Source organism: Syngnathus leptorhynchus, chromosome 1 (genome assembly GCF_054491065.1).
Source record: "Syngnathus leptorhynchus isolate UIUO chromosome 1, UIUO_Slep, whole genome shotgun sequence".
Classification (NCBI taxonomy): Eukaryota; Metazoa; Chordata; class Actinopteri; order Syngnathiformes; family Syngnathidae; genus Syngnathus; species Syngnathus leptorhynchus.
This window is the reverse complement of record NC_141195.1, coordinates 15,775,284-15,800,690: the sequence shown is the minus strand read 5'-3', so window position 1 is coordinate 15,800,690 and position 25,407 is coordinate 15,775,284. Positions and strand designations below refer to the sequence as shown.

General features: G+C 42.1%; 2 protein-coding genes across 3 annotated transcripts; one reads left to right on the top strand and one right to left on the bottom strand.

Moving 5' to 3' along the window:
• Nucleotides 1-214: 214 nt before the first annotated feature.
• On the top strand, nucleotides 215-2,868 carry LOC147062171 (calsequestrin-2-like). The gene is made up of 11 exons (XM_085921473.1): nucleotides 215-448; nucleotides 604-688; nucleotides 767-867; nucleotides 993-1,101; nucleotides 1,462-1,535; nucleotides 1,614-1,744; nucleotides 1,807-1,852; nucleotides 1,939-1,993; nucleotides 2,074-2,174; nucleotides 2,352-2,426; nucleotides 2,502-2,868. Exons 1-11 carry the CDS (start codon nucleotides 215-217, stop codon nucleotides 2,697-2,699), a joined length of 1,209 nt encoding a protein of 402 aa, XP_085777599.1. The 3' UTR covers nucleotides 2,700-2,868.
• Nucleotides 2,869-3,788: 920 nt separating this feature from the next.
• On the bottom strand, nucleotides 3,789-24,036 carry LOC147062170 (vang-like protein 1). Of its 2 annotated transcripts, XM_085923303.1 has the most exons (10): nucleotides 23,737-24,036; nucleotides 19,208-19,372; nucleotides 15,294-15,420; nucleotides 8,544-8,975; nucleotides 8,123-8,298; nucleotides 7,302-7,462; nucleotides 7,174-7,209; nucleotides 6,171-6,318; nucleotides 5,223-5,457; nucleotides 3,789-5,010 (listed from the first exon to the last, which is right to left on the bottom strand). In XM_085923303.1, exons 2-10 carry the CDS (start codon nucleotides 19,276-19,278, stop codon nucleotides 4,750-4,752), a joined length of 1,647 nt encoding a protein of 548 aa, XP_085779429.1. In that variant the 5' UTR covers nucleotides 19,279-19,372; nucleotides 23,737-24,036; the 3' UTR covers nucleotides 3,789-4,749. The 2 variants fall into 2 exon arrangements, with proteins under 2 accessions (XP_085779429.1, XP_085779438.1); XM_085923312.1 differs by lacking the exon at nucleotides 7,174-7,209 and having other exon boundaries at nucleotides 23,737-24,030.
• Nucleotides 24,037-25,407: the final 1,371 nt, after the last annotated feature.

The following is a 25,407-nucleotide window of genomic DNA, read 5'->3' as shown; positions in this document are numbered from 1 at the left end:
AAAAAGGCCTCCAGTGGGATTGACTTGGTGATGGAGAGAGCGGGAGAGCAAGCTCATACAGTTGGGTAGAGAGAAAACACAGCAATAGCTGACAGGAGCACAAAGTGGAGCCTTTGTCATAAGATCGGTGCAATTTTTTTGAATGCCATCGCCACACCTTAAAGTTTGATACGTGCCAATGACTTTTCTCTGAACACTCTCCCATTGGACAACAATGCACCTGTCTCTGCTTTGCACCATCTGCCTTCATTTTGTTTTGCTTTGTGGGGCAGAGGAAGGTCTTGAATTTCCCAACTTTGATGGCAGGGACAGAGTGTTGGATATCAACGAGCGCAGCTACAAGAAGGCTTTGAAGAGATTTGACCTGCTTTGTCTGTTCTACCACGAGCCCGTGCCTGCCAACAAAGGTCTGCAGAAGCGCTTCCAGATGACCGAGCTGGTCCTCGAGGTAAGAAATATCTGAGGGATGGGAGGGAAAAAAAGAAAACGGTATCATCTCATAATTTGAAAGTTAAGAATCAAAAATTATTTACGACTTGAACTTTCTCCAATCTCTGGAAATAGCTTTTAGTTTACATATTTCCTCTATGTGAACACTATCAGCTGACAGCTCAGGTACTGGAGAACAAAGATATTGGATTTGGGATGGTGGATGCTCTGAAAGATGCTAAAGTAGCCAAGAAGCTCGGTAAGCCATTACACCCACATAGAGTATCTCGATTTTCCAGTGAGTATTCTTTTTTGGATTGAACCCATTTTTGGACAGGCCTCGATGAGGTGGGAAGCCTGTATGTCTTCAAGGATGATCGCATCATTGAGTTTGATGGAGAACTGTCAGCAGACACTCTTGTGGAGTTCCTCCTAGATGTGAGTGGACCTGGTACACATGTAGCATGATTCCAAGATTTTTCTCAATCGAAATAAAATCCAATGCACATATTTATTCAGAAAACAATGAAACATTATCATTCCTTGCAAATTTTCTTCCGCAGGTGCTGGAGGACCCAGTCGAAATAATCAACAACGCAATGGAGCTCCGAGCCTTCGAAAGGATAGAAGAAGACATTCGCCTCATTGGTTACTTCAAAGGAGAGGATTTATGTTAGTGTACCAATATGTAACGCCGCTATTTATCTGTGGTTAAACTGGGACAAAAAAAAATGGTATCTTCTAATAGTTCCGTGCTGTCTCCCAGAAGACCTTTAATGGGATCTCGAGCTCTGTCACCTGATTTTACTGTGTGGGTTTTCTCATGAGAGGCTTTAAATAGCATCTAGTTTGCTAATTTCTAGGTCAAACTGCAGCATTTGTTCTTTTGATTCTCTGTTGTTTTCGAATCAAGATCTTACTTCTTCTACATTGGCAGAGGAGCCAGGTGGTGTTCTTTTCGAGTAATAATATTGTTGGAAATGCAAGAGTACTGCTGCCTAGTGCCACTAACTCTCTCTTCCCGCCTCTCAGACTACAAAGCTTTTCAGGAGGCCTCAGAGCGTTTTCAACCGTACATCAAGTTCTTTGCCACATTTGATAAATCTGTAAGTGTAAAATAATGAACACACGAGACAAAAACAAACGCGTCATGTGAGTTCTCCGAAGAATTTCTATTCTTTCAGGTGGCCAAACATCTCTCCCTCAAGATGAACGAGGTGAATTTTTATGAGCCCTTCATGGAGGAGCCCGTCGTCCTGCCTGGCAGACCTCTATCAGAAACGGAGATTGTAGACTTTGTCAATCAACACAGGAGGTTCATGTGCTACTTTTTACTCATATTGTTCAAAACTGGCGCTGGATTGCAAATGTTTGCAGGGCCACTCTGAGGAAGCTCCGGGCAGAGAACATGTTTGAGACATGGGTAAATAGAATTCAACTTCTAGTGCTGTGACGCATGCAGAGAAGATGATAATCGTGGAACTTGCTCAACCTTTTGCTCACCTCCAGGAGGATGACATGGATGGAATTCATATTGTCGCATTTGCCGAAGAGGAGGATCCAGGTCTGTAAATATTTTCTTCTCCTTCAGGCCCAGAAGGTGATGACCTGTTGTTCTGCCCCTCCCACCTCTCCACCTCTTAGATGGCTATGAATTCCTGGAGATCTTAAAGGACGTGGCGAGAGACAACACCAACAACCCGGATCTCAGCATTGTCTGGATTGACCCTGACGACTTCCCTCTGGTTGGTCCTTATTATTTGATTGATATTTACCATTTTTACAATTTCTTTCAATCTGAGATGAAAGTGAAGTCTTTGAGATTGTCTTGCTCTGAATTTGAAATGAGTCATGTGACTTCCACTTCTAGTCAGCACAGCACAAAGTGAGCACTGAGCAGTAACTTGTTTCATATTGTCTAGCTCACCACTTATTGGGAAAAGACCTTCAAGTTGGACTTGTTCAGGCCTCAGATTGGTGTGGTCAACGTCACAGATGTAAGCCAAACTCTACTCGTGTACCGTACAAAAAAAAAATCTAGACCTTAAAGAGATGTTTGTTGTACGCTCCAGGCCGACAGTGTGTGGTTAGACATGTCCAACGACGAAGACCTACCCAGTGCCGAGGAGCTAGAGGACTGGATCGAGGACGTCCTGTCGGGAAGAGTTAACACGGAGGACGACGATGACGACTTTGAAGAGGACTCTGACGAGGAAATGACGGAAGACGGTGACGACAGCCTTGACCAAGATTATGACCCAGATGACTGAGCTCGTTAGAATTTTGTTCATATAGTATCTTTTTCATATTAGATGTTCTTTTAAGAGATTCGATGTGAATGCTGAGATTTGAGACGACAAGGCGGCCACCTAATGCTTAGTCAAATGCCATAATCATTGCGCAATGTCATAACATTGGTTTTGCTGCTGAAGTAAATGTAAAATACTGCTCAGTGCTGCCTTGGCGTACCAGTTTAATTTGCTCTGGCAAGAAACTACTGGTAAGAAAAAAAAAAAAAAAGCTAATTATTACAGCAGGTTTTGTTGCATGAGGCATAGTAGTTGAAAAGGTCCCCCCCACCCCCATTTTCTAAGCAATCATTAGTCCTCATTGCACTGAAAAATGTCGAGCACCTCTTGGGAACACAAGAGCTTTGTTTAGAACTGGCTTTTTACTGAGAAGTGTTGTTGTGACTCTCCTAATTTTCCAGCGCCTACCCGGGAATAAGGAAAACAGACAAATTTGTCATTTGAAAAGAGCACCTCGACGTTATATGTACACTTACTCAAATTAGGCTCATTTAAAAAAAAAAAAGCATTCTTTTAGTCCTCCAATACAGACTGCATGTCGTATTTGATTTTACTCACCCAGAGGCAATAGGAGGAAATGAACTACCTGGCCAGAGTTGTTTGGACCGTATAGTTGAGCCCGTGTGTCTATCAGCCGGGACAGAACATTTGTTTGAAGATGAAGCCGACAGAGGAGACGATGCATCCACCTGCACATAACCACGTCATTACCAAACAAATAGAAGGGGGGAAAAGCATTCCATTTAGATGCAAATGTTCATTTTCTTCTTGGTCCATTCCCATCCTGCAAGCAAAAGGCAGTTATATATGGAAGAAGGGAAGTCGGGGATTGGAGCCGAGGATAGATGAGTTGCGACAGGCGGACCTAGACACTGTATTTGCACGGGGACGAGGCAATTTGTTTTTAGCGACACACATTGATATTCAGGCCTAACATGCCAATTTTAAACTAGACGTAGGCTATGATCTTTGTGCTGCAACGTAACATTTTAGAAACAATAATATACATTAATGTCAACGTTCAACATCAACCATCTTAAGACACAGCAATTGTACAAACGGCCATAAAAGGGTTTTAATTTTGTTCCCCAATACAAAGGCCCGTGTCAAAGTTCTTGTATTTCACACAGGCACACCGTCAATCGGTAAGAGCGTGACAAACGGTGATAAAAAAAAGCGGACAGCGAGTGACATATCACCTTCTTAACATAATGGCCTACAAGTCATATTTGAATATTTTTTGCCTTCCGCACGTCCTCGTGATGCTTAGTTACTTCAGCTAAAAATTTGCCACATCTCTCATTAAACAGATTATTCAATTCTACCCCAGAAATGAAATTATTATTAAACCATGCAATATCAGTGTGCGGTTCGTTTTTTGTGTTTTCTGATAAAAAAAAGAGATTTGGGCCATCATTTTAAAAAGATAACAATACAAGTTAACAAATATTCTGTACATACATACATCGAGTCTGTGTATACATAAACACATACAGTGTATTGGCATCCACAAGTTCACCACTCAGTAGTTGTGTTCAATGCTCACCAGGTGGCAGTAGCATGCAACCCTCATCTGGAGATGTGACCGACCACACGTTCTCAGTGACTTTGAAATCTCATTCTTTTGAGAACTTGCTTCTTTTCCACCTCATTAGATAAAACTATCCTGCTGTGTACTCAGCCGTGGTGGACATGAGGTATGTCTGTGCATAGTCGTGAAGATGGTCTGAAGCGGCGACAGGGTTGATTGAGACTCCAAAACATGTTGACCAGTACGCATATATTGGTCCGTGAATCGAGTGAAGTTAGAAAATCATGATCTGGTCCATCCAATGGAAGTTTGTCCAAACGTTGCAATCACGGCTAACTCAGGCTTATCACAAGATCATTATTTCCATCACATGTACGTACAAGTCTTCCGTCCAAAATGAAAATTCCTGAAACTTAAAAAAACTGTGTGCTATATAGATCCGTAAAAAAAAACACAATGAAAAGAACCTACAAAAAAGACCTACACCGAGGTCTCCGATTGTAACCGCAGCACAAACTTGTGTGATTTTGGGTCAATGTACTCCTCCGACAAGCGGATGTAGGGGATCCTCTTGACGGTCACCACCAGGCCGAAGTCCGCACACTTAAGAATAAAGACGGTGCCATCTCTAAGGCCGCTGGTGACTGACGCCTCGCTGACCAGAGTCCACTGACGTGCCAACCAGTGGTCCCGGCTGTACTGCAGGGTAGGGCCTGGTTTCAGGTAACTCTCCAGGAAGGCCTGCGCAAGTGACAGGGAAAAGTTTGGTTGAGTACAAAAAAAGGCAAAGACAATGGGCACACATTGGCTGTTTGGATAATTATTTTGGATCATAAACGCTCATGCCCAAACTGTCACATATTTCTTTGATTTTCCTATAAAGATGCGCTTTTAGGAACATTGAGTGACCTGCCGCAATATTTGATTCAGGATGACGGGAGATGAGATCTGACCTTAGGTGACATATTGTTGCTAATGCAGAAAGCCAGATGTTGTTGGATGCTCTCCATGCTGTGGCAGTGCTGCTGTTTGGTTGTCCTCAAGTACTTCTGCAGGGCCCGTGCCATGGACGGAAAGATGGCTTGTGCGGCCTCTCGCGGGTCCATCACATCTCCTGGAGCTTTCTTCTGCTCCTCTTCCTTCATGTGCTTTACATGAGTGAAGGCCTCTTCGACGGCAACCACCAGTCTAGCAGCGAAATGGAGTGAAAGGGTGACATCTTGGTTCCCTGATATCTGGCCATCACACACTACTGAAGAAATTGGGACTGTAGGTGTCATATACATATTTAGAAGCAATAAGCTTTAACTTGCGAGCAAAAATTCAGGATACGAGCACTAATTTATGGAAGAGAACTCAACTCAATTCACTTCACAACAACCAGTAATTTGGCAGTGAACAATTAAAAAAAAAAAAAGAACCAAGCAAATTATAGCCACTCCACCAGATGACGTTCGTAGACAAACAAAACACATTACGTATTCAAAACAACTAAATAGATGAACCATAACATCCACTAGCTTAATAATAATCGCCATAAATGAGCTAACGAATATCAAAAGTCCATTGAATTCCAGCGACAAATTTTGACCATCCATTATCTGAACCGCTTATCCTCATGAGGGTGCTGGAGCCCATCCCAACATAGTTCAACATACACCCTGAACTGGTTGCCAGTCAATTGCAGGGCACACAAACAAACAAACAAACAAACAAACAAACAAACAAACAAACAAACAAACAAACAAACATTCACACCTAAATGACCAAATACATTATGAACAGTTCAAGGAACAAACTACAATCTTGGCAGGATTCCAGAGATTCATACAATACTGACAAAACAAGCCAAATGAAGACGTTGCGCAAGTTTTGCCGATTGCTCCCCCCACCCCACTCACCGGGCTCTACGTTTGCGCACACGCCTGTCATGCTCGGCCTCCTCGTAGTAGAGTTCGTTGTGGCTGGAGTCCCGGCAATGGGCGGCGGCTGCGATAATGGCTCTGGACTGGGAGTGTGCCATTCCTGCAGCTGCGTTGTTCCCCGGGCCTGTCACAGCATATGGAAGGATGGAAAGAATGACTCTGCCATACATACAGGCAAACCCAACATTATTTCTATGCCAGGGGTATTAATAACTTTGGGCGTAACTATCTGGTCTATTTGTAACAGAGATAGGCCAAAAGTGACAGCCCAAATATCCAGTGTGTATATTTTACACAAGCTACTGTTGTACCACCACAAAAGTAGAATCTAGCGCCAAATCCTGACTGTTGCAAATGCAGGTTAAAAGATGGCAGCACTATAAATTATTCAAGTGGGCCAGAGAAGGCGCGTGAATGGAATAATTCATGGAGGGAGCAGCGGGGAGCGTTTCGGCACATCCTGCTTAGAATGACACTGCTTGGACACTTGCTATGGATTATTATGTTCCAAAGGTTTTACAGATTTGCAACTCCTAGGGAAGAATACAAAAAAGCCATTTGCCTGTCAGGCATCATTGAGTTAAATCAGACGACCGATTCAAGAAGAGTGGAAATGAATTGCACAGGCCTGGGAGTGGATGCGTGGGCGTGGAAAGGGAAGCGGTGCAAGGTGGGGAAACAAGTTGTCAGCTGTTTTCTGGTCAAATAAAGACAAAAGCCGGGATTTAAAAAAAAAAAAATATATATAAAAGTGTGCTAGGTTGTGGGCTTGAGTGATGCCACTTGAGGACGGGCGATAATTTAACAACAGCTGAGTGTTACATTTACACAGTTGACTGAATATTTGACATTAACCTGTGGCATACCATGCCAGTGTGCGTGTGTGACGAGACATGCAAATACAAATTGGACATTTACAAAGTGCCTACAGTTTGTGCATAAATGGTAAATAAGAAGAATCAGAATAGATTTGACTTACTGTTCAATAGATAGGCTCTGAGTTTCGCTTTAAAGACTTAAAGAGACAATACCAGGAGAAGAAACGGTTAACGACATGCAAAAGAGCTAAAGGCACAGCAGGAGCTTCCACAAAAAGGCAACACACACCTTCGGCGGGGGCCGAGGGGAGGTCCCCGTCCACGTTGTAGACCTTGAGGCCAGCCAGGTGCTTGGCGGCGCGCGACTTGGAGGCGGAGAGCAAAGCCGGGTTATGGATGGCAAAGTCGCAATAGTAGTGCTCCAAAATGGCCAGTGCTGCCCGCTGAATACTGCGCACACACAATGTGTACCTCCATTAAATTGGGAAATTTGAGCACACTATACAAGCCCACACATTCAAAATGGAAACTGGGGCTGAACAATCATTTACATTGACATTGTTAATTAGAAGATTGTCATTTTCAAATTGCAACGGCTGCTATTCTGAAACCCCAACATTTTGTACAAGTGCATTTACTCATATTTTGTCCAGATAAATGTAGTGCTTAAGACAAACAGAAAAGTTGGACGGATTCAGCACTCCATGGACGTGTGTGTGTGTGTGTGCGTGTGTGTGTGTGTGTGTGTGTAAAAATTCACAAAACAAGACATTGTTCAGTGGCCCTGCTACATTTAGTCAATTATTAAGCAGAACAAGAAGGGAATGTGCACAAAGGCAGCAATCCAACAGGTTGCTGTCTCTACCTCTCCCAAGCTGGGAGGAGTTGCATTCCCATTTAATTAGGAAGTTGTGGCAAGAAGGAACACCTAAAAAGGCATTCCTATTGCCCCCAAATGAACATCTTGTTGGGGCCAACAGCGACAAGAAATTTGTTGGAGATTGGGGTCTGAGCTGAATCAGTTTTGAAATAACACATCTGATGGATACCCGAGAGCATGTTTTGTGTACTGTACTTTCCAAGCCACCCATTGCTTGCTGCTTGTCTCACCTGAGTTGTCCCAAGTTGTAATGCCTGGTCTCTCCGTCTGTGGAACGTGTGACACACACGGAGAAGTAGGGCTGAAGCTGCCTTAACTCCAGCAGCACGATGGCCAGGTAGTGAATGAAGAGGAGCGCGTCCACCAGAGACACAGCGTAGTGTACGATCCCCTGGTAGTCTTCATCCTTGAGGGCACAAACGGGTGGGTGAAGCCAAAGAAGACCACATTGAATCACTAGATTTACATATCCAAGCAAAAAACTGGCATTTAGTAGACAAGATGTAGAACACATGAATATTCAAATATATTTCAAAGGACTGTTAGATTTGTCTGTTGCCTTACAAGCATTTCTAGTTCAGGCCACACATCGCAATACTTTTGTCCTTCATGGATATTTAGCATGCATTCGGCAGCACATCATGATCTCACCTGCGAATCGAGTATCCTCACGCTATAAAACAACCAATAGGCGAGCACAAAGAGCAGCACCAGAACAGCGAGCAGCGCTCGGAAGACAAAGAGCCGCGGGAGGCTGGCTCGTGCCGGTCGGAAGAAAAGGGCCCAGACGGCCAGCAGCAGGATGAGCAACTTGAAGGCCACAGAGATGAAGAGGCCTTCGCAGGCTGTGCCGCAGCTCTGCAGCTTCTCTGGCCAGAGGAGGTGGGGGAGGACCATGAAGGCCAGCGGCGAGAGGAACACCAGGAGGCCCAGAATCACGGCCAGGGTGAGCGTGAAATAACGACGGCAGTCCAGCCCCACGCTGTCCTCCAGGTCCTTGGTGATGCGTACAATGTCTTCTTGAGAGAGACTGTGTTCCGATGTGCCAGTAACGGCCGTGGTGGTCTCACCCCAGGTGTCATCCTGCAAAAGGAACATAAAATGTGCAAGATGCTCCTTTAGATTTTTTTTTTTTTTTTAACTTTCAAGATACAAGCAAAAGAACAAACAAAAAATACAAATTAGCACTCAACAAGCATGTCATCCATCTATAAAACAACCACAGAACTACACTATAATTCCAAATCAAAACCTCCCCCAAAATAGCGAGATAAAAACAATAAAATAAAAAATAAAAAAAATAAAAAAATCAATGAATACAATTCCCAAACATTCAAAGCAAAATCTCTGCCTCAAAGCTTCGTAGTGATTATTTTCCACATGGACTCATTACTGCGGGCTCATACACGACTCAGTAGAAATAAGTTGGCATGACCTTTTTTTATATTAATCAAATGTTGCTGTTTAATAGTGAAAACCCTATTCTCGTTAGGTGACTCAATTATTTGATGGGATAATCAGAAAAGTAATCAATTCTACAAACATTCATTCGCTTCAGCCCTTCAAAATCATCATCCGTATTTCATTTCTGAATTTAACGTTTATTATACGGTACACTTGCATGACAGTTGGTGCATCATAGAACTGGATTATGTTTACTTTTTTACTAAACCATGAATGAAAGAGGACGTTATCTAATCATGTGAGAAAGGATGGGATCAAAAATGCAAAGCAGAAAAAGAAAACAGTACGTGATGCCAACTGGGCTTGACTGGCGTGCGGGTGAGACTGTATCCGCAGATAGTGAAGGTCAGCCATGTTGGAGCGGAGCCCTTAGAACAACAATGATAAGGACTCTTTGCACCGCAGTAACAACAAGTTGGCGGCACAAAGAGGAGGAAACACCGGCTGACGAAGAGGGAGGGTGGGGGAGTCCTTAGGCAGTGATGGGGGAACGAGGGGGGGAGTCTGGCTGTCTGGGGCAGAGGAAAGGGGCTTTGGGAAAGAAATCAGCTTCTGGCCTCAGGGTGAGAAGAGCATGACAAAGTATAACAATGAAAGGTTGGGGCTGCTAGTGTGTACATTGACTCACTGATTGCTCACTGGCTGTTTTTTTTGGCCTGTAAAAAAACCCAGCATGATTGATTATGTCTTCATGGAAAAATGTGTGGATTTAAATAAACTCAATTAAACCACACCACCCACACCTTTTGTTCTTTGAATTGCAAAATAATATGTTCATAAAATGAGCAGTGAATGACCCAAGGCCATCAATGGAAAAAAAAATAACTTTACTGATAATTATTCTTTAGAAAATAAGCAAAATTGAGGGTATATTTGGTTGGTATTGACAATCATATTTTGTAGCAAGAAGGAAAGCAATGGATGCCTTGTACACTTATTATTTCCCTTTTTTTTGGTCTCAAAATCTAAAAGTAAGCTGTATCTTGAAGCTGTACAAAATATATGTTACAAGTACAACCTTGTTGCATATGTTTGAGCAGTTGAAACGGTCTCTGGAATTATATTTCAAATGTGAACGCAGACGGTGGAATGTCTGGCTTGGGTTCATACATGCCAAAAACACAAAACATCTCTCCAAGATTTCTAACATAGAAGTCAATTTTGGGCGTTAAAATAGGAGATAAATCCTCTTCAAATCACGTACACTTCCTATGGTAGGTGAATACATATGTCTATAATCTGTTCTGGACTGCCAGATTAAAAATAGACAGTGGTGACCCACATTTCTCGACAGGATAAACCAATTATATAGACAGAACAACAGGTTCGGAGTTTCCTTCATTACATGAAAGGAGGTGAAGGAGAAGAAGCGGCAAAGAGCAGAACATGCCCCAGAGCAATTCAGGAACAAGACGACAATTAAAAGTGAGAAGAGGGAATGAGCCACAGTGAAGACTTGGCCTGAAATTACAAAGTTAAATTACTTCTTAAAACAGCAGCGACTTCTTTTAAGCCTGGGCCAATTTTTTCCTGGTTATCTATTTCCTTACATATAAGAAATGCACTACTGCTGTTAGGAATGCTAAAATCACAGATTAGATAAGACTCCAATGGTGAACTGTGAGTGTAAATAATATAACACACTACAGTGTCGATGTAAACTTGATGTCTGCTGCTTCTCACAGAGTATTGTTGCTTTTTCCTCTGAGCGGAGTAAAAATAACAGCTGGTGTAAATCAACTGTCCATTAAAAGCCTCTTTGTCAATCGGTGTGCTGCAAACAAAACGTTGAACAAGTGCACTCAACTCACCCCTGGGAGGCAAGATGTGTGTATTTGTGCGTCTGTAGAAATTGTCAGGAGAAGAAAGGCCACTCAAACCCTATCAAAAGTTTGTCCAAAGTCGGAGAAGCGTGACAAGGCTTGTACTGCTTCAATGCTTGTCAACGAGTGCTATTGTGCTTTAGAGTGCACAAGCTGGCTTGCCACTCACAGTTGAGCGTCAATTCTCCAACACCAGTGCAAATTTCAAAACAATATTTGAAACCTAAAAATACAACAACAACAAAAACACACAATTGTATTCTTCACCATCTATTTAGCTGGATATGTTTTCAAATCTTTGTAATGGTCAGCATTTAACGAAACGTATCTCCACTCAGATGACGTGGCTCCTTTTGTCATGCAGGTTAAAGCAGTATCGCTGTTGTAGTATCTGCGCTTTTTTACTAGCTTGAATACAGTACGGAAGAATGGAATGCTCAAAGATTCCAGCATACAACAACAACCCAAAGGTGTTGACAAAGTAAATACAAAAACAGAGCCGGTTTGGGCCTATTGGACCTACCTGACCTGGTGTGTTGCTAGCACCAGTGCTGACCAATGGAGGAAGGTTAGAGTCTCCTTCCATGGTTGTGACAATAATCTCCGCTTTCTCAACTACAGGTTCAGAAACCTCCAGAACCTGCCGAACTTCATCGCCTGTCTCCATCGCACTAGCCGTGTACGTCTCAAAATCGTCAGCCATCATTTTTCTGTCCCCAAGCGGTCCATCACAATCCTCACCGAGTCCGTGTAAGACTGATTTGCCACGCAATGTGGATTTGAAGCCGAGTAACGCATTAGACCACTTTATATATACAATTTTCCCATCATGCCTTGGGAGGTAATGCACGTCACTTGCCTCTTCGTGTGTTTCAGGGAGGAGGAGGGTGGGGGGGGGCGCTCTTTATGGAGGTTAGAGAGAGTGAAGGAGATGGGGAGAATGTGAGCGTGATGAGAAGTTGTCATGGGAGAAAAGATGGACAGTGGGGTAAAAGGATGGATAGATAAAGAAAAACAGGAGAGGGGGAGTAGCACACTAAACAAACATTGGTGCACACCATCCCGCCAGGCTAAGAATAAACAAAATAGCGATTAGAAGATGCACTTCTCCCATCATAGTATTCTTCACTCTTCACCAATCCCTTTTTTCCATTTGTCCCTTGAGGCGTCCTCTCGCATTCTTCTCGTCGTTTGCCTCAGCACCACTCTGCGCCCATTGCTTCTGACCCAGTGAACACTGGTCAGGGTGTGTGTGTGTGTGCGCGCAAGCGTGCGTGCGTTTTAAGATAAACAACATTAAAAAAGTAAAATATCGAATTTTATTGGCATACCAAAACTAAAAAAAAATATATGATTAGGGTGCACAACAGAGACATGCACATACAGGAACAATTTGAAAATACATATCTGAATGGAAAGGATGCCATCGTGATCTTGTGGTCTCATGGGTGCAGATTTACGCACATGCGCCGCAGTCGACAATATTTTAGACAATATTTTGGCAACAAAGATGGATCTTCACTTCATGTCGCTTCTCTCTTTCCTAGCCTCCAGTCTCAAAAGTACGGCTGGTACCAAAGATAATGAAGCTCACCGCTCTGCTCTTTTGCAACCATCTTTTTTTTTTTTTTTTTAACTTCAGGCAGATTTTAAACTGCACAGTTGTCCAGCCATTTTGCTCCACCACAAAATACTTTTGTATGACTACAGCAGCAGCTTGGCCAAGTCGTCTGTAAATTAGCTGTTAGAAGCCAAAATGCCCAAAACATGTGATTAGTCAACTTTAAGGATTAAATGTCAATGTGGAGCAGTAAAGTCGACTCATTAACTAAACGCTTCAATGCCTCTGGTGGTTAAAGGAGTATATTTTCAGTTTTCCATCACTGTGGCATCAATTGGAAGAATCCATCCCCCAGAATCATAAAGGCATTGCTCGTCTGTTTGTCATGAACCACAAAGTAGCCTCCAGATGGGCAAACGCACATAAATCATTTTTGTTAAGAGCTTGGCAATGCGCTCTACTTAACTGTTTAATTATGGTCATCTTGGTATACTAAAACATCTCCTTTGACTTTCACAGTCCTCCAGAACATTTTGCCTTTCTGTAAGGAGGTGCATGTTCACATTAAGGGGTGACTTGAGTCAGTCAGTGGAGCCGGACGGAGTAAGCCAGATAGTTTTAGCTCGTCCCATGTTCCTCTCACTCCTCTTTTCCCCCTCTTGTATGTATGTAGAAGTTACTACTGGCATTCTTGACTTCTGCTGAGAATGAATTATGCGTTTTGAATGTAATTTGATCTTTCATGGTGAGCACAAAGAGATTTCTAAGGCAAGTGCATGGTGTCTTAACTGATGTTTTCTTTGTCCAGTAGCATGTAGTACAACCTACATTTCTCTGAATCCAAGTGTCATTATGGGTGTGTCTATTTTGAGGGAGATCTTTGTTTGAGTTCTTTCATAGGATTTCTCTGGACAGTACCAAAGTGAGCTGCCTGCCACCTTTACACAGTTAAAGAATAATCAATGACAATGCCAGAGATTCCTCAAATATTTGCAACAATGGAAGTCGAACTGAAGAAAATATTTTTTTCCCCTGTCTAACAAAGATGATCCTCTTTATGTGAAGTAGAACACAAAATGCCGACTTCCCACTGGGCTCAACCAGGTGTTTACTGTCTTCCTTTACTTTATTGAACTCTATGGCATAAAGAGCCAGGTACTGGTGAGGCGATTGTTAGTTGGGTTTGCTTCAACAAAGGTGAAAGAATACTCAACTCAAAGACAAGAGGATAAAGTGAGCCCGAACATGCACATCAATCTGCAATCACGGCTCTTACTCTCACTATGCGTGTGCAATCTTGTGAGAGTAAATCCAGAAGCAATGCTCCCTTGCAGGCCACAGTATGGAGAAAAAAACACAAAAGGAAGGGAAGGCAAGCAGCACTCCATTCAAATTAAACACGAGGATAAACAAACGCAGGCACGTTACCGAAGCTTTCCACAGGGGAAAAGTAGACGCCAAGTAGGTCAACATAATTACAGCGTTTGATTTTCGTTCCGTTTTTATGCACTCACGCGCCAGGCCACTTTCAGAGATGCTTTTTTGTCTACATGAAGCGTATGATGTCCGATGACAGACAAGGCAGCCAGACGAGGTCACACGACCTCGAGGTAACAAGCTGTCATCATTGGACCTCAGTAACTCATTCGCCCATACAAGGAGCGAGGTAGAAGGATGACTTTGATGTGATATTGATAAGAACGACTGGAATCTTGTGGGATCATAAAACAGGGACCAGTATGGCAAGATGGCAGATGAAGTCGAAGCAGGTGCTTATTACGATAAAACACATGGCTACTAAACTACTGTATTGAAACTCGCATGTCACAAAATAAAGCACTCGTGTATCATCTGATGCAAGCGATGTAAGCAACATATTCGGTCTTTACAAAGATATTAATACTTAACAAATTCAACAATTTAAAGCAGATGATGATAAGAAGGCATAAACACGACACACACTGTATCACACACATACTAGTGTGTATAATTGTACGTGAAAGCAGAATAATTCTTGTCAATCTAATAAATGCAATATTCTATAAATTCTTACCTTGTGTTTGTCATTTGGCAAACAGTCCATCATATATATATATTGTGCAAGGGTTCATCTTCTATTGGCATGCATGATGACTGAACACCCAGTTTGAGTTGCAGCAACTAAGCAGCTTGGCATAGTCCATCTCTGGTGGGGGCCAAAGAAGCATTTGCAACAAACTGACCGTCTCCCTCTCAGGATTAACGTGTTTCTCTACAAAATGACAAACGGTCCATCTAGGGGACAAACGAGGCAACTTACTACAATCTGCGTATTGGTGTAAACATTTCTCGAACCAAATGCAGCCCACGAGTGGACCAGTCCCCTCTAGTCAATAGCAGATGGCCTGTCGTAACGCCGATAAGCACACGTCATCTCATTTTAATTTGTGCTAAGTCTCTTGAGCGCCAGCCAAACCTTTTCCAAAATGAGTTGATATTACTGGCACTGTTTGGAAAACTTTTCAATTTATGTGACACGATTTAGACAACAGTTGCGATGAGTGATTGGCCTACCTGAACCGGCTCGCCCCGAACTGCGGTGTCACCCAGCAATGGCTCGACAGGAGCGGGGTTAATAGTTACTGATTTTTCCGAGCGGCTGTCCTTGCTGCGAGACTTGTGGCGATCCCGGCTTCGTTCCCTGAAAAAAAAAAAAATTCCCAAAAATAATTAGCAAATCTTTTTTTTCCTCTGTCAATACAGCAAATGTTTCCACCAAAATTATTAACAAGATGGCGTGCTTGAAAGTTCTGCTAGGAAATGTGCAGTAGTCAATCAGTGATTAATTTTCAAACATGGTTGGATTTAATTCGTTATGACTTAATAAGGGCACTCTGACCCCAAAAGAAGTCAAACATGCGCGTCAACATATGAGCTCCATTGACCCGATGCACTTACAACTCTAATCCTGTGTCAAATGTAAGCAGCAGGAATCTGAATCCTCAGTCCAGCAACACTGTGGCAACATGGCACTGTGCCCAAAGTGGATCCATTACCACTGAGGAGCTGGCATGCAGGCCTCAGTTAATCCTTCATCTGTCTCCTTCACATTTTGGCTGCGGCCAGCTTGTATATGGAACCAAAACACCAAATGACAATTCTTGAATTAATTCAAACCACAATGAGGTTATTTGCCGCAAATTAGTAACCCCCTCGCTTGAGGTGTGAGAGCAGTTTGTAATATTGACAGCATTTACTCAACTAATTTACTATCAATCAAGGGTTGGGCCTGTTTCTGGAATCCTCAAATGTCAGGTCAGATAATTTACTTAAAAATGTCAGATGCTTCCAGGATTTATTTTCTACATTTCCCCCATCGCCCTAGGAGACATTTAATGAATGTTTATCAGCATTTCCTGAAGAATTTGGGGGGTTTTGTGGACTGACCCAAGATAGCCTTGGCCATCTTGGCCTCATTTTACAGTCAATCACGGAAACCTGGCTTCTGAACAAATATGTCGGCTTTTTATATGCACTCCTTGCATGAGTGTCAATAGGACCTGTTTTATGATTTACAATTTAATTTCATTGCATCTCCATCATGGTGGACTCACTGCATTTTTTCCCTGACGTTAGCAATAATAATTAGTGCTGCAACAAAAGGTTATTTTAAAAACTGACTAATCTGTTAATTATTTTCTGATTACTACACCGTACTTTCAAGGAGGACTACCGAAGCTGACATTTCAAGCAATAGGACAATTTTTGAAAAAACACAAAAAGCATTTTTATGATGAATCGGTGATCAAAAATAATCATGGATTAATTTGATCAACGATTGTTGCACCTTTAGGAATTTTCTTTTAGCTTTGTTTATAAAAGCACAAGGAAAAGGTCTGAACCTGCACTAATAAACAGTGCCCTTGAATAAGAGCCCAAACTTCAAGTGACCCTCGAATGTTACACCCTTACGTGATAACAAACCACAACACAGAGTTACAGGACATCCTGGAGCTGGGAGAAAAGGAGGAAGCAAGCAATGAGTGACGCTGCTCGGATTGCTTCAGGCTACTGGGGCTGTGTTTTGATTCGAGGGTGTGAGCCACATAGCTTTCCGCTTCTATTCTTGTGCTTCCCTTTCAATGCCAGCCTTGACTGCTAATCGCACAGACAGCTAAAAAGTGAAAATATGACCTCCTTTGCATAGGTAATCAAACTAGGAGGAAGAGGGGATGCAACAGGGCTTCAAACTATTACAATTAACATGACTTCAAATAAGATTATGTCATAGCTGTTCTGGTTGGGGTCATTATAATCACTGATTATAATCATTAATGGATGCCGAGAGAGGGCAGGAGGCTTCAAGGAGATTTGCGTATCCGAGACCGATTTGATGGCAGGATTATGGAGTAGAAAATGAAAGTGAGCATTATCTCTGTACTACATTTCCATGTGCTACATCTATTTGTGCATCTAAATCATTCTGTTGTAGTCAGGAAGTACAGGCGAGTTAAACCTTGGCCTCTGCTTGGACTTTGCGGGGGAAAGAATCACAAAGCTGCAGACACATTTTGGAGTGTATCTTTGTGGAATTCCACAGGAGTGTTTTGAACATGGGTAAACAAGACACATACTTCTCTCTACCCCCCAAAATATCCTTCATTACCTTCCCACAACTTGCTTCTGCTTCATTAGCATGCATCAGCCTCATTTGTATTCCAACCGTATGCTATCCTATGATACTCCAGTCTGATTAATGCAATTTGGTCTGCTGCATGGATCCCTCAAGTGGCTATGGCTTTCTGCCTTGGATGGAGCCCACTGGGACGTTTGGCTCTAGAAGAACACTCTCTCTTAGAATAAGTGCATTTATACGATCGTGGGGGACAATCGCTATCCTCACTTGCAAGTGGTCGTCAGAGCAACAAAAAAAAAAGTGCAATAACCGCACATAAAACAAGAGGAACACATTTTTTTCCACTGACCAGCACGTAATGGAGACTTCCCATGTGACCAATGAGTTCCGGCAGTGTACCATAATTCATGCTCAATTGGCCTTGAGAACCACTAAGGGAGATTTTCAGAAGGAGACACGTTCCAGTTCTGACACCTAGTCTTTTTTTATTCTGGTGCTCGTCTATTATAAGAAATCCTAGCAGATTTTCTTTATCCATACATCCTCCACTATTCCAACATACACTACAAATCATCATCATCATCATCCTGCACATCATTAGTTTCATATCTTCACTGGTATGTCCAAAGTGGTGCCAGTGGGTAGCCCCCCCCCCCAAGGGCCACATGAGCAACCCATGTGCCTGTTCTAAAAACAGTTTACCAAAGACGGGACATTGGGATTTTCTAGGAATCTTGCAGACGTTTGGTAATCATTTGAAGATGTAAACAATGGCAGAATGCTTTAGAAATAAAATGCTGCATTTATCTGTTTTCTAATCATTGTGAGACATCATTAACATTATATTTGTAATAATTGCGCTGGGGTGTCATTCATATATCGCTTTTCCATCCTTGGTATTCAAAATGGTTCACACTGCTGCCTCATTCACCTACTGGTGACATACCATCAGGAACAAGTGGGGATTCAGGACAGTTGACATGCTCACAATGGCTAAGAGGCCATATTTAACCCCCATAATGACATATTGAAATAATAACAATTGGAGCAAATTAGTTTCAGAATTGTCAATTAAATTTGGAGCCCTTCGCATTCATCAGTGCTGAAAATGTAGCATAGTTGAAAAGCTATTGTGTGTGTTTGTGTGTGTTTTGCAGGAACAAAACAAAGCCTGCTTCTGGTTCTGAGAGCGTAATTAGACAACAGTGATGGGGAAGATGCCCTTTTTGTGGGATCCTTTAGTGGTGTGTAAAGATTACCTTCTGACGACCATGCCAAGGGCATGGAAAGCTTGTTTTCTCTCAAACTAGGCACCATACGGTAGATTTGGCACGCCAAATGAAGAGCCGTGGAGAAAGCACATAGTAGGGAATCCTTCAATGTTCCATTGCAAATTACTTGCCAATTGCTTGAAGGCCTCTCTACTGTAAGGAAGCCTTGGCCAAATGGATAAATGTAGCGGCTGACACCTCGGCTGCGGTGCTTAGTTTTCACGTTAACATGTCATTCAGGCCTACGACCAAGAAAATTGTTGTGAGCTGCGTTTCTCTGAAATGTCAGCAAACGTCACAAAATCACGGCGGGAAAAAAAGACCCCTGAAAATTGAGTCATCCTGTAGAAAAAAAAGTCTGAAATTCAAGCCAAAAGTCTTCTCTTGACATAGATAGTTTTTTCCAATGGTGAGAAGAAAGGGCTTCTCTTTCATCACAGACTCTCATCCTATCTGCAGAGCCATCACAAATTAGGCCTGTCAAGCAGAGTTGTGGGGACGCCAGAGGAAGATGAGCAAGATAACCCGATAGCAGCTCCAAGCATGGCTCAACATTAAAGAGAGGGAGGATTCAATCTTACCCGTGCCGATGGGAACCTCGTGATCGCCCAGAGTGGTAGGAATAGCCAGAGTAGGTTGACTCTGTGTCCATGGCAACACTGTGCTGCAGTTCCACTGGACTGTCTGTCCTCTTCACAGAGAGGCCGTGGGCTTGGAAATGAATCCTGAGGCGGGGAAACACCAACCTGGGTGGGGCGACCAAAAAAAAGATTCACATTTAGAACCTGACATCAACAAAGTGAATTCCAGCAGGTATTCGGCACCCTCGTCATAAAACATTACAGTGGAACCAATGGCCACTTTGTCAGATTCAAGTAAAATTTCAGCTTTCACAAAAAGATAGTCCCACGTGGGGATTGCGCAATAGTATATAGATTTGTGAAAAAAAGCGGTGGGCAATTTAGGATTCAATATTGTGACGAAATGTGGCCCACGATACAAGAATATACGACACACAATTTCTACGATATTGGCCATATATAGTCAGAAATATTTTACGATACATCACGCAAAATGTGATGCAAATAAAAAGAAAAAAAAAGAAAAATTGTGGATTTCTACAACGCCAAAACTCAATCACTGTGGTAATGAACAAGGCGGCTTTGTAGTTTCGTAATGTTGTTGTTGCATATTCGAAAACAGTTCTTTCATTCCGTCCTCTGTCGAAGAGTCTCCGCATTTTTTAGTCCAATCCTACGGGTGTGTAAATCACATTCCCGTCCACTTCTTCTTGTCAAGAAACACCCACAAGACCATAAACAATCTCTGATTAGGAAAAAAGAATCTAGGTTTGAATCAAAGTTTTCCTCACCCCGTGAATAGCAGCACTGCCTCACTGCTGGAAACTTCCACTGAAACTTACTGGCAATGCTTTCAGCAGTATCTCAAGATTTATGACTTCTTTTGAAAGCCTCAAGGTGCTTAGAAAGTGGGAGAGCATGTTCTCCCTATGGGGAACATTGTTGCATTCACAACTTGACTTTACAATTATGTCCAAAATGATATAAAGTTCACAATGACCCGTTTTGGGGAAGCGTGACATCGGGACAGCTGCGAGTGACTTCGCGGGCGGTCTGTGGGTATGACTGCTTGCATGATACTCAAAACATAATGGTGGGGAGGCGGGGGATGGAGAAACACCCCTGCTGCTGTTTTCAACTCATTTTTAAACATCTGACTCACTGACTGGCAGTCCTTCAAGTGGTTGTCCAATCTCAGTGATTCAAAGGCTACTGGAATTCTATGGGTTGCTGAAAACCATTATACAGTATTCCACTTGCTCCATAAAGGCGTATCCAGGTCTTTAACAGCCAAAAAGTCCATTTGCCTTCTTTTCACATCAACCTGGATGACATTTTGCTCAGTTTCAACTGAGGTGCAGAGTCCAGGAATTTTCCGCAGTCTTCTGCCATTTCAAAACAATATTTATTTATTGCCAGTTGAATTAGAATTAATTTATGAGAATCAATCGAACAAACAAACAAACAAAACGGCATTTGTGCACATCAGTTTATTAAATTGATGCCAGCGATTACTGTCAGATGAGTAAAAGCTCTTTGCACATCATCTCCCTTGTCTCCAAAATACAGTTCAGTCTTTTCTAATTTTGAAAATTGACAACTAACCAACACAGACGCTCATGTTAGCATTTCCAGTTATAAAAGTAAAAAAAGAGACAATATTGTCTTCTATGTGTATTTGAATGAATCATTTAATCTGTTTTGCATCAAAACTGTTAAGGAAAGACAGACAGACAGACAGACAGACAGACAGACAGACAGACAGACAGACAGACAGACAGACGGGAGGAAGTGGCTGGGCTTTCTGCCTGTGACACATGAAGAAGCACGAAAAACCTCACAATCCAAATTGCAGGCTTGAAATCCTTGCTACACTAAAACATTGTTGATGTTGAATGACAATGTGCACATTGGAACACAAAGCTCATCGTTTGTGCCGCTTTTGGGAGGATTTTTTTTTCTTCTTTCATTTTAAGACTGTTTACTCGAGACGATGAAAACACGGGTGTCATATTGCGCGAGACCCAAAAAAAAGCTAAATCATATTAGCCGCAATGGATGCGACGTCATGCTATTGTGTGCATAGAGCCCAAATATGGTAACAAAGATAGACAATAGTTTGATTCACACCACTTGGTTCAAATTACCTTTTTGCAATTTTTTTTCCCTTACTTGGCCCAGTCGAGTTATCATTGCAATGCGGAATCAGAAATCAGATATGCTCAGATCAAAATCAGGCTTTGATACATGATTGTCTGTTTTACATCTGCAGAATTTAAGTGGCTGCAGAATAAGCAGGACGGCAGGGACGAGGAACCCGCTGTGCACTCACAAGCGCATACACTGCAGGGGTCAAACAGCTTTTGAAAGCCATTTAAAGGGTGCCATTCAACTGTCGTATGGATTTATGAAATGAGGCGTTGCAGTCAGTCGCAATACAGTAAATCGGCAAGTAGCGCTAATCCCAGCTCAGTTTGTTTGAAATTGGTTAACATAAACACGTCAGTCTACGGTATGTGCAGCATGAGTTTAATACCTTGGAAAGTTGTGATTAGTTGAGCCAAGGTACCCATTTTGCAATAAAAAAAAATAAGGGTAACCAATAAACAAAAATATCAAATTATGAAAATGATTGTTACATTTTGCCATCCTAAGGATGACTTGATTTTTATGCCTTTCACTATACAGAGCTTGTTTATAAAATATAGACATATTCTGATTCATTAAAATAATAACACGGTCAACAAAAATGATGAGGATCACATGGGTACTTGCATTATTTCACTTTAAAGCTAACTGCAGACAAGATATGCAGAACTGAATGTCATTGTTGTCCTTTGTTTACAGTAACCTCTTAGAATTGACTGGTAACAAAATGTTTCAAGAAAGCCAATCATCTGGTTTTCATTTCGCAGAATCAAAGACTTTTTAAAGCAGAGTTTAACAGTTGACTCGCAATGGCAGACTTCAGCTGCCTGTAATACCGCAAAAGGCGCCTGCAAAATAGTCACTTCCCTCGAGTAGACATCAAAGTTCCATTGCAGATGAAGTCACGAGACAAGCAGCAGCATGAGGAGAATGAGCATATCGCGTCACATGTTTGCTGTGTTGATGTTGAGGGTTATTACTGCAGTGGAATTCACTTGGCATTCCAGAATGTCCTTGAATTCTAGGCCACAGAGCTTACTTCGGATTCATTTCTTTGCATCATTTAATTGAAATAATTTAACTAAGAAGGTTCTAATTAAACCTGCTGTCCATTTTCTTATCTGTGACCTCAGTTCACAATTACAAACTGTAAGTAAGCAGGAAGCCAAATTCATTTTCAAGCATGCAAGTCAGACTTGACTTGATTTACGACTTAATGCAAGACTTGACTCGACTTGCTTGAATTTTAGGGGAGACTTGACTTACTTGATATTTGTCACAGTAACTTGGGAAACTTGAAAAGCAACACTTGAGACTTGGTTATGACTTGCACCTACACTATGTGACTTATTCCCACCTCTGACCCCACTCTTATCTCACAGTCCAATGATGTTTGATTAAAAAAATATATCTCCAGTTTCTCACAACACAGTAGTATGTTCCTATACCTCAGTAGAATCAGAAACTATGCACATGCTCATTAAAGTTAATAATTTAGGGGTCATTTTTGTACATTTCTTAATGACTGCATATGAGAAAAAAATAATGATATCTTTAGATGAACTAGCAACAAGTGTGATCAAGACACACATTTATATAGCAACCTGCATTCCAGGAAAAAAAAATGATTTCAGTTCACTCATTGATGGACATTTTATTTCAAGTTCACACTCTCAACATTTAACACACTCGTCTCTCAAGTTTGCTGTCTCCATGGTGAGGTAGGTCTCGAAATAAAATACAAACTATAAATACATAATATTCAAATACATACTATTCTGCCAGACTTTATTTTACTTTTTGTCAAACATAGTTCGGGTAAATTGTATATCATTTTGCACATTCTATCACTGCATAAACAGTGAAGTCTGCTGTTACTGTGACTACTGCATTGCCAGCGAGCATACAATAGATCACTCCGCGGGTTGCATTTGATAACTGCTGTCATGTATCCCTGCGCAGCTAATACTTTAACAGCTGAGTCCCGAAACAGCGAAATAAACTTCCGTTCACGAAACGACAATACTACAAGCAAAACTAATTCAAAAACTTAAAACATTGACTCCATAATAATTATGTGACATGTCTAAATTGTAGAAAATAAGTGCCCCGTACTCGGCTTTGGTTAGTGCGTCAGTCTCCTAAAAATCATACAGGTAGATGACAAAGGCGTGTCTTTCCCTTCAAACAAACTAGTGACTTTCTAAATTTGCACAGGTTACTGAGGCAACACACACACACAAACAAACAAACAAACAAGCAGACACACATAACGTCAACAGCACTGCAATAGACATTATTCACGCACACCACTGAGCTAACTTGCTAATTAATTCGCTCATCACGTACGTGCACCATCGCGTTTGAGAAGTGAGGCTCACCTGTTGTGAGGAACAATCTCATTCCTGTGGTTGTCTTGACATCCAGAGGCTGGAAAATAGTTGGGCTACAGGAGGGAAGCAGCCCTTGCTAACAGTGGTGGTAGAGGGAAGGGGGGCGGGTGTCACACCGCCAGTTTGGAATGTTCAGCGGCAGTGACTTGCTTGCAGCATCGGGGTGTAAGTGGGGCGATCGGCCGCTAGGAGGAGGTCGCTAGCTCAAATGGATCGGAGATAGTGTTGGCTCGTGAGTGAACGATTCGTTCAAAAGAAACGGATCTTTTCAGTGAACGAGAGTGAACGGAATCACTTTCTAAAGGGATTCGTTCTTTTTTCCAGTTCATATGACTTCAACCAGTAGGTGTCGGTAATGCGCATTGAAGCTGGTGCCACCTCGCCGTAAAACAAAACGAAGAAGAAAATGACTTAACTTCCCGTTCACGAACGAGTCGTGAATTGCATTTCCCGTTCACCAACCGAACGGATAAGTGAGCGAAGGGGTTAGAGCTGGGTTGGGGTTGGGGTTAGGGTTAGTGCTGGAGTTAGGGCTAGGGTTAGTGCTGGAGTTAGGGCTAGGGTTCAGGCTGGGGTTGGGGTCAAAGTAAGGGCTGGGTTAGGGTTAATGCTGGAGTTAGGATTAGGGTTAAAGTTAGAACTAGGGTAGGTTAAACCATATCGTGTACGTACCTTCCATGCAATGCAAGCCAAGTTTCCATAGTGTAGTGGTTAGTGCGCTGGACTCTCACCCCAGTGACCCGAGTTCAAATCCCGGTGGGACCAAAATGGAAATTTGGAGTTAGGTAAAGGGCTAGAGTTAGCGTTGGGGTTAGTGCTAGTGTTGGGGTTAGTGCTGGTGTTAGGGTTAGTGCTAGCGTTGGGGTTAGTGCTGGAGGAAGGGTTAATGCTAGGGGTTAGGGTAAGTGCAAGGGTTAGGGGTAAGTGTTAGTGCTGGAGTTAGGGTTAGTGCTGGAGTTGGTGTTAGGGTTGAAGTAAGGGGTAAGGGTTATAGCTAGTGTTAGTGCTGGGGTTGGGGATAGAGTAAGGGAAAGAGCTAGTGTTGGAGTTAGGGTTAAAACTAGGGGTTAGGATAAATGCTGGAGTTAAGGATAGAGCGCATCTTGGATTAGGGTTAATGCTAGGGTTGGGGCTAGGGTTAGAGCTTGGGCTAGGAATGGGGTTAGGGTTAGAGCTGGGTTGGGGTTAGGGTTGAAGTTAGGGGTAAGGGTTAGAGCTAGTGTTAGGGCTAGGCTTAGTGCTAGTGATAGGGCTAGGCTTAGTGCTGGGGTTGGGGATAGGGTAAGGGTTAGCGTCTAACCGTAACACCCAACCCTAACTCTTAGGGCTAGGTTTAGAGCGAGGGTTAGGCTGTGGCTGCGAATACTTCAATATTTTGGCCTCCTCCGCCCTACTTTTTAAATCTCAAATATATAATATGTACCCCGACGAATCCCAATAATTTATATATATATATATATATATATAAATCTTTTGTATATTTATATATATATATATATATATATATATATATATATATATATATATATATATATAAATATACAAAAGATTTTATATATATATATATATGTCCTCAGGACATATGTTTCATATATATATATATATATATATATATATATGAGATATATATATATATATATATATATATATATATATGAG